Source organism: Notechis scutatus, chromosome 1 (assembly GCF_049901735.1).
Source record: "Notechis scutatus isolate UNSWTSFEM ecotype Mainland chromosome 1, rNotScu1.2, whole genome shotgun sequence".
Lineage (NCBI taxonomy): Eukaryota > Metazoa > Chordata > Lepidosauria > Squamata > Elapidae > Notechis > Notechis scutatus.
The window spans coordinates 228,323,845-228,333,039 of record NC_142009.1 but is presented as its reverse complement, the minus strand read 5'-3'; the positions used below and the strand labels follow the sequence as shown (position 1 = coordinate 228,333,039).

Sequence of the window (9,195 nt, the reverse complement as noted above, 5' to 3'; positions counted from 1 at the left end):
GCCATGTGTTAAACTAAAATTGTCTTAATTTTACTTCTCTTTCCAGAACTATAGTTAATGTTGTATTAGGGTTGGCTTTGTGTTAAATGGCATCATATACTTAAGGGATAACATCATGCGAATGGTAGTCCAAGATACTTTTTAAGCATTAACCAATAATCATGTATATTTATTCAATCATATAATATAAATTTGCTTCAGTAGGATTCAATTCTGAAGTACATCAGGTTATAGATTAAATACAATTGTTAAATTCTTAAGCCAGTTCAAAATTACTTATTGGTTTTGCTGCCTGCAGGCAATAAACTGACATAGTTATTCATTTGGAACCCAGATTTATTGCCAAAAGATTTTTATCACCTTATTTAATTATCTTTACTGACTGATGGTAATAAACTCCATACATTTGTTTTGTGTTGTACAAAAACAAACATTGTTTTTTCCTTATCTATACTTTGGAATTTTGCAGATATGGGGGGCAAAAATCTGGATGTGATGCTTGAAGGAAACAACACCACGGCTGTCAAGGACTTCATATTAGTAGGATTAACAAGCAGTCCTAAAATGCAGATTGTCCTCTTTTTAATATTCTTTCTCATTTATGTAACTACTTTGATTGAAAATCTAGGAATGGTTGCTTTAATAGGGAACAGTGCCTGTCTCCATACCCCTATGTATTTCTTTCTCAGCAGCTTATCCATTCTGGATGCATGCTTCTCTTCTGTGTTTGCTCCAAAGATGTTAGCAAATTTTTTGGCAGACAAAAACTCAATTTCCTATACCGGATGTGCAATACAGATGTACTTTTTTATAGGTTTGGGGACTGCAGAGTGCTTCCTCCTTGCTGCAATGGCTTATGACCGGTATGTAGCAATCTGCAAACCCTTGTTGTATCCTGTCCTCATGTCTTCCAAGGCCTGTATTCTTCTGGTGGCAGGTTCCTATGTTCTTGGTCTTTTACATTCCCTTATACATACTATTTTTACTTTCCAACTTTCATTTTGTGGTTCAGTTATCAATCATTTTTTCTGTGACATCACTGCACTTTTATCACTTTCCTGTTCTGATACTTACATCAATGAACTTCTGATCTTTTATGTGGCTGGGCTTGTGGAAATAATCACCATCCTGAGTGTAACAGTTTCTTATATATACATTCTCACAAACATTGTCATAGGGATTCACTCTGCCGCAGGCAGGCTGAAAGCTTTCTCCACTTGCACTTCACACCTCACCGTGGTCACCATCTTCCATGGGGCAATCCTTATTTTACACTTCCAACCAAAATCTAGCAACAGATCACCCTATCAAGATATGAGTGACAAAATTCTTGCTGTTTTCTACACAATCGTTATCCCCTTACTGAACCCTTTGATTTATAGCCTGAGAAACAAAGAGGTCAAGGATGCCTTCAGAAGTTCTTGGAGAAGAGTCTGGGTCAAAATAATTAGATATTTTTTGTTTTAAAAAAGCAACAGCTTTCCTAATTTAGAGGGCCCATGGTATTGTAACAAATCTGTAAATAATTTCTCTGAAATATAAAAGCAGAATGTTCTTTGCTATAAAAGATTTAATATGCTTTATTGCATTCTCAACTATTCTTCTTTTTGTGTACTTGATGACAAAGTGTGAAGACGTCTTTTCTCTCTAGGCACAAGGCCAAGAAATCATGGCATCATGTTTAGCAATAGCACTTAGACTTATATACCACTTCACAGTGCTTTATACAGTAGCACTTCCTGAGCAGCTTACAGAGTCAGCATATTGTCACCAACAATTTGGATCCTCATTTAACCAACTTTAGAAGGATGGAAGGCTGAGTCAACCTTGAGCCGGTCAGGATCAAATTTGTGACAGTGGGCAAAGTCAACCTGCAATATTGCATACTAATAAATGTGCCACAATGCTTATGAGTGTTTCAGATTTAATTGTCTGATTGTCTGATACAAAATAAAAATGATTTTTATGAATTTGTTGTTTTTATAGTTTTAGTCCTATATTAGTTGTCCACCATCATATGATGAGCAGGAAGCCTTAAAAGTCAAATGAATAAATCAATCTATGCACATCTTCACCCTGAGCTGTGAAATCAGTTGATGGATCCTCTAACATTCTCCATGCATTTCCATTCCATGTGACACATGTGCTCCTTGTATATTTCCTAGGAATAAATTTTAGAAAGGGGGAAATCAAAATATATTTTCATCCTGGGTTTTTACCCACCTAATTCCAAATGAAGTGATAGAGATATCCTTGTTGGTGTTCTCTGGTGTCAGTACTTGGTTGTTTTGTCATGATGGGGCTGGGTAAACTATGAGCATGTAAATGAGGGCTTGTTTCTCATTTACCATCCAACCAATAAGCAGAAAATCTGATCTAGTTTCTTTCTTGATTATTTTCTCCCTATGGCCCAAATTGAAACTCTTTGGGTTTGCATAACCATAATACTAGGTTCAGCTATCAAAGCCAAAATTTCTGATTGAAGAGACATGCCAGGGTGTCCTCTATTGACTTGAATTTGCAGTATAGCCCCATTAGATTACTATACTTAAGGAACTGAACACAACCTCTTCTTGTTTCCTTAAGCTCTAGATAGATGTGGTGTCTTCCTAGGTCTATGAAGTGGTCACATTGAGTTAACTTTCACAACCTAGCCCATTTCTCCTTATCACATGGATCCAGAATCAAACAAAGAAAAGATACATAAATACACACCCATTGAATTGATCTGATCTTACAGCTTAGAAATTGTCCAGCAGCTGTTCATAGGACAACCCTATTTACTTCCCTGGGTGCTTGTTGGAGAATTTCTCTAATGCTGACTTAGAAGAGTAGAACTGTGTATTCAAGTAGTTCCATGCTGTCAGGAAAGTATTTTTCTCAATAATTTTCTGTAAGGTAAGTTAGGCTGAAAAATCCAGACTGTCCTAAAATCAAACAATGAGTTCCCAGGGCTCATGGCAAATTTGTATCCGTGTCTTATGGGTAGGGGAGTCTTCTAGGTGTCAGTACAAGGCTCTCCTTCCTCTCCTTTTACTTGGTTTCCCTATGGATTTTCCAGTAGCTGGATTAGCTGGACCACACCAGCATTCCAGCTATAAAGGAAGAACACACTCTGGTGGGTGTATGTGAAGTAGCTATTGTGATGCCCTGTAAAGCTGGAAAAGGCAGGAAGTGTGAACCATTTGAATTCCAGGGAAGGTCATCATTGCTGTAAGGTAGTGCAATGGATTCTTGGCAATCTAGCAGAGCAATTCTCCAACTCATCTCATAACTGGGGTAAATTAAATTTAGTTACTCAGAGTCTCTTTCTGTTGCTTCCCCAGTGGACTTAAGAATCTTTCTGTAGCAGGCTTATTTCCCATTATATATACAGGTAGTTCTTGGCTTACAACCACAACTGAGCCCAAAATTTATGTTGCTAAGTGAGACATTTCTTAAGTGATTTTTGCCTCATTTTATGACATTTCTTCTCATAGTTGCTAAGTGAATCACTGCAGTTGTTAAGTTAGTAATACGGTTGTTAAGTGACTCTGGCTTTCTCATTGACTTTGCTTGTCAGAAGTTTGTAAAACCTGATTACATGACCTTAGTACACTGCAACCATCGTAAATGTGAGTCAGTGAGTCTGAATTTTGATCACATGACCAGATGCTCCACTGATTATAAGTGTGAAAAATGGTCATAAGTCATGACCTATGTGTATGTGTGTGTGTGTGTGTGTGTGTCTTATTATATGTATGTATGTATGTATGTATGGAGGTAGGTAGGTAGGTAGGTATATATATATACATGTGTGTGTGTTTTCTTAAGTTTTTGTGGGTACTTATATGTATGGTATTCAGCTTTGTTAGTCATTATAGTTGTGCTTTTAAAGTTGTAGCAATGTTTCGGCAGAATCTCATCTGCCATCATCAGGCTTCTGTATAGTGTTAGTCTGTGAGTCAGACTTTCACAGCCGTTTCTGTTTTAAATTTGGGGCTAGCCTACGCTGTGCCAGAATGGTTTTTTCTTCATCCTGATTGGTTGGAAGTCTTGGTCTGTGTTTATTGGTCTTGGAGTTTGCTGGGTTCTGCTTGATTGGTGTTTCTAATATCTTCTGTCTGTTTTGTAGGTTTTTTTGTCTTGATTGGCTGGCAACATTGTGCTTCCTGTATTGGAGGCTTTTAGTGCGGCTTGGCTTCGAGTAAACGGATGGCTATCATTTATTAGGAAGCTAGGTTTCATCTGGGTGCCTGGTTGGGGTGTGTTTGAGCTGGAGGTATCAGGGGGAGTCTGTTTGTGTCCAGGTGTTTGCCTGGCTTGTGGTGTGGATATTTTTTTTTGTTTGAGAGTGCAGGCTTCCAAATAATTGACAGTCTGGTGGAGTCATCTCTTCTATTCATGCTTTCAGGTCTGCTATTTTTCTGTCTGTTTTGAAGGCAGTCTTGATGTGATGCCTGTGTAGTATCTTACTGATTTTGTCTGTAGTACCTCTTATGTAGGACAGGACAGCTGTTCTATACTACACAGGCGTCACATCAAGACTGCCTTCAAAACAGACAGAAAAAATAGCAGCCATCCTTAGAAACCCCAAAGATAAAATTGACCTGGAAAACCAAGGCATATATGAAGTCCCCTGTGCATCATGCCTGGCCACATACATTGGACAGACCAATAGAAGAATAAGTACCCGCCTGGATGAACACAAAAATGCAGTAAAAAAGCTGGAACACACTTCCTCACTAGTCCAACACATGAAAGCCACAGGTAACAGCATCAACTTCAATGGCACCAAAACCCTAGCCACTATAGAAAACCCCAGCCACAGAATTATCAGAGAAGCCATAGAGATTGAAAAAAGACCTGAAAGCATGAATAGAAGAGATGATTCCACCAGACTGTCAATTATTTGGAAGCCTGCACTCTCAAACAAAAAAAATATCCACACCACAAGCCAGGCAAACACCTGGGCACAAACAGATCCCCCCTGATACCTCCAGCTCAAACACACCCCAACCAGGCACCCAGATGAAACCTAGCTTCCTAACAAATGATAGCCGTCCATTTACTCAGAGCCAAGCTGCACTAAAGGCCTCCAATACAGGAACACAATGTTGCCAGCCAATCAAGACAAAAAAAGCCACAAAACAGACAGAAGATATTAGAAACACCAATCAAGCAGAACCCAGCAAACTCCAAGACCAATAAACATAGACCAAGACTCCCAACCAATCAGGATGAAGAAAAAACCATTCTGGCACAGCAGTAGGCTAGCCCCAAATTTAAAACTGAAACAACTGTAAAAGTCTGACTCACAGATGAACACTATACAGAAGCCTGATGATGGCAGATGAGATTCTGCCGAAACGTTGCTACAACTTTAAAAGCACAACTACAATGACGTGGGAAAATACCCGAACGAAGCTGAATGCCATACATGTAAGTACCCGCGAAAACTTAAGAAAACATATATATATATATGGCCTTCAGCTTTGTTCGGGTATTTTCCCACGTCATAGTAGTGGTGCTTTTAAAGTTGTAGCAACGTTTCAGCAGAATCTCATCTGCCATCATCAGGCTTCTGTATTGTGTCCGTCTGTGAGTCAAACTTTTACAGTGGTTTCAGATTTAAATTTGGGGCAGCCTATTGCTGTGCCAGAATGGTTTTTTCTTCATCCTGATTGGTTGGGAGTCTTGGTCTGTGTTTATTGGTCTCGGAGTTTGCTGTGTTCTGCTTGATTGGTGTCTCTAATATCTTCTGTCTGTTTTTTGGCTCTTTTTGTATCCTGATTGGTTGGCAGCATTGTGTTACTTTATTGGAGGCCTTTAGTGCAGCTTGGCTTCGGGTAAATGGACGGCTATCATTAGTTAGGAAGCTGGGTTTTATATATATATATATATATAAAACACAACATGTATAAATGTTTAATATATGTATTTAATATATATTATTAAATGTAGTGATCATATTATCATATTTAGTATTATATATAAAGCACATATAATATATATTAAAAATATTTAATACACATAAAATATATTATTAAACTTTTTTCTTAATATAACAGAAGTAAATTGTTTTTTGTTTCTTTTTATTTATTTTTCCCCTTTGTCCCACTTTATTCCCTCTATTCTCTTTCTTTTCCCATTTTTCCATTGTCCACTTAACTGTCTTGTTTTCTCCCTATGTTCCTATGGTCTGTTCAGCATTCTGCCAGATGTATATAGAATTCTCCATAGATTGTACCACAATCGGCCCAGAAGGTTGAACAAGTTTTGATAGAATCGTCTACACTGACCTTCTTACCAGGCCTGAACTGCATGGACATCAAGAAGCAGCAGTTAAAAGTAAAACCAAACAAACTTCATTTTTAAATTTTCTTTGTTTCAAGAATTTATAAGGCCACTCCGCTCATTCTGAGTGTTACACAAAAAGAATAAAAAATTCAAAAAAAACAAACCCAAATCATTAAAAGATCACAGGGGTTCTTGTCTGTACACACACACACACACACACACACACACACACACACACACAATTTTTCTTTCCTCACACGGAACTGATTACTTAACCAACCCAGGAATAGCTGTAGTCTAAGACCCATTGGAGACTGAAGAGTATCACAGCCTCTCTAGAGACTTTGAAAGATGCTAAGATGTTCTCCAAGCACCCAGAGACTGGAGAAATGAGGTTTGCACTGTAGGGGAAAGACAACTCTGCTTGGATATGCATATAAACCAGACATATTATGACACCATATTTAATAGGGAGCTTCAGGGTAAGGATGTTTTTTGCTTTGGGAAATGATGTAATGATATGACAGCTGTCTCTCTCATTGGCCTTTGCTCTTCTATGGACCTTCCTTGAATTCTGGAACTGATTTCATCCTTTGAGGTTCTTGGCAGTCTGCTCATCCCTGTGTCCATCGATTTTATACATATTCTGTATAGAGATACTGACTCCCTATTGGCTGAGGCTTAGGGTATTTCTATCTAAGAAAAGCCTTTGTTCTGAAGCTGAGAAAGAGCTTTGAAAGGAGAAGAGATGATGCTTCCCAGAGGCTCAGTCATCCAACAAGCAGGATTCTCTATAGTGAATTCAAAATGGCAGAGTAGGAATTCTGCCTATAAAAAAGATCCTGCCAGAAGCTAAGAGCTAAACTGAACTTGGATTTCTTATGAACTGTGCAGGGGCTTCCTTTTAATTTACTCTATAAAAAGCATACAGTGGCCTAGATCAGACTGGAATCCCAGAAGTCTCCACTCTCATTAAAATGATCAGGTATTTAATTATCTGGTATATGATCACACTGTTTCTCAGATTAAATCAATATTTCATTTAGTCCCTTGCATTGTAGAAAGTCTCATCTCTATTAATTTTAGGAAGGGGAGAGAAAAGAGAAGATTACTTTACAAAAGTAATATTTATGTATGAATATTTAATAGCCCCTACAGTGGCATTTAAATGCCTATTAAAACAGGTGTTTATTAAATAAAATGAATAGCTTGATTATGTAGATTGAATTATAAAATACATGAAAAAGGTTCAGAGACAAATAATTGCACGGACTAAATTTCTCCCTTCCTTCCTTCCTTCCTTCCTTCCTTCCTTCCTTCCTTCCTTCCTTCCTTCCTTCTTGCATTTTGTTTAAAAAACAGTGATATTCATACCGCTAAATAATTAATGGAATGTGAAAAGTAAAAGTAATTAAATTATCTCAGTTTCCCACTATGGCAATTTGTTTTTTTTTTTTAATATGCACACAGACACATATTTAGCTTAAGGGTGTATACTTTTTCTACCTAAGCCTAAATGAATTCAACATCTACTCCAGTTTTTGCAAACCTGATGCCTTTGGCATGTTTTCACTATTGCTCACTACCCACAACCAGCATGCCAATGTGACTGGGGGAAAGGTAGAAAATATACCCCAGTATATCGTGCAGCATGAAAGTGAGACAGAAAAGTTTTAAGTTTCTGATTGGAAGGATATTTTTAGCGAGCTCAAAAAGAGATCTCAATTTGCTGTGAATTTCTCTATGTAGTTTCCTAACTAGACTCTCAAGAAGAATGCAAGTTACACTTTGAATAAAATTCACACTGCATTCTTCATAAACTTCCTTGCATTTCTACATAACTCAAACCCATGGTCATTCCTACATTTAGAATCCACAAATTCTCTGAACCACTTATATTAATTATTCAAAAAATATTGCTTTTTTTATCTGCCATATTTTTTTTAACCTTGCAGGTCTGGAAGGAAAATGACAGAAGAAAACAGCACCACAAAAGTCAAGGATTTTGTCTTTGTAAGCTTCATCAACAAGCCTGCCCTGAAGATCATCCTTTTTTTGGTGTTCCTGATCTTTTACATGGCTACATTGGTGGGCAACATAGGAATGATTGCTTTAATAAGGATCAGCCCCCAACTGCACACTCCAATGTACTTCTTCCTCAGCAATCTGTCCTTTATAGATTCATTATTCTCCTCTGTAGTTGCCTGTAAGTCTTTGGCGAATTTCCTGGAAGATGAAAAATCCATTTCCTTTATTGGATGTGCCATGCAGATGTACTTTGTCATAGGCTTGGCAAGTGCAGAGTGCTTTCTCCTTGCGGCAATGGCCTATGACCGATACGTGGCTATCTGCAAACCCTTGCTGTACCCAGTCCTCATGTCTCCCAGAGTCTGCCTTCTTCTGATGGCAGGTTCCTATCTCCTGGGATTTTTGCATTCCCTTCTACATACCATTTTCACTTTCAGATTGTCCTTCTGTCGGTCTGAGATCAATCATGTATATTGTGACATCACAGCCCTTTTATTGCTCTCCTGTACTGACACTCACCTAAATGAACTTCTCATTTTTTATGTGGCTGGACTTGTAGAAGCAACTACCTTGCTGAGTGTTTTTCTTTCATATATATGTATTCTGGCCAACATTGTGAGGATCAGTTCAGTTTCAGGCAGGCTGAAAGCCTTCTCCACTTGCACTTCACACCTAATTGCAGTTACTATCTTCCACGGGGCAATCCTTATTTTACATTTCCGACCAAAATCAAGCAATGGATCCCCCATCCAGGACATGAGTGACAAAATTCTGGCTGTTTTCTACACAATTGTCATCCCCCTGCTGAACCCTTTGATTTACAGTCTGAGAAACAAGGAGGTGAAGGATGCCTTAAGATGTTCTTGGAGAAGAGCATGGACAAAATAA

At 38.1% G+C, this 9,195-nt stretch overlaps 2 protein-coding genes across 2 annotated transcripts; both read left to right on the top strand.

The window, feature by feature from the left end:
* The first annotated feature begins 466 nt into the window (after positions 1-466).
* Positions 467-1,467, top strand: LOC113424779 (olfactory receptor 5AR1-like). The gene has a single exon (XM_026686632.2). The coding sequence runs from the start codon at positions 472-474 to the stop codon at positions 1,465-1,467; it is 996 nt and encodes a 331-aa protein (XP_026542417.2). The 5' UTR covers positions 467-471.
* A 6,771-nt stretch (positions 1,468-8,238) lies between these two features.
* Positions 8,239-9,195, top strand: LOC148133222 (olfactory receptor 5AR1-like). Its single transcript, XM_087945134.1, has one exon. The coding sequence runs from the start codon at positions 8,248-8,250 to the stop codon at positions 9,193-9,195; it is 948 nt and encodes a 315-aa protein (XP_087801260.1). The 5' UTR covers positions 8,239-8,247.

What these genes read in the sequence shown, in the direction of transcription:
- LOC148133222 (XM_087945134.1), top strand. Translation starts at nt 8,248, where the DNA reads ATGACAGAAGAAAACAGCACCACAAAAGTCAAGGATTTTGTCTTTGTA.
- LOC113424779 (XM_026686632.2), top strand. Translation starts at nt 472, where the DNA reads ATGGGGGGCAAAAATCTGGATGTGATGCTTGAAGGAAACAACACCACG.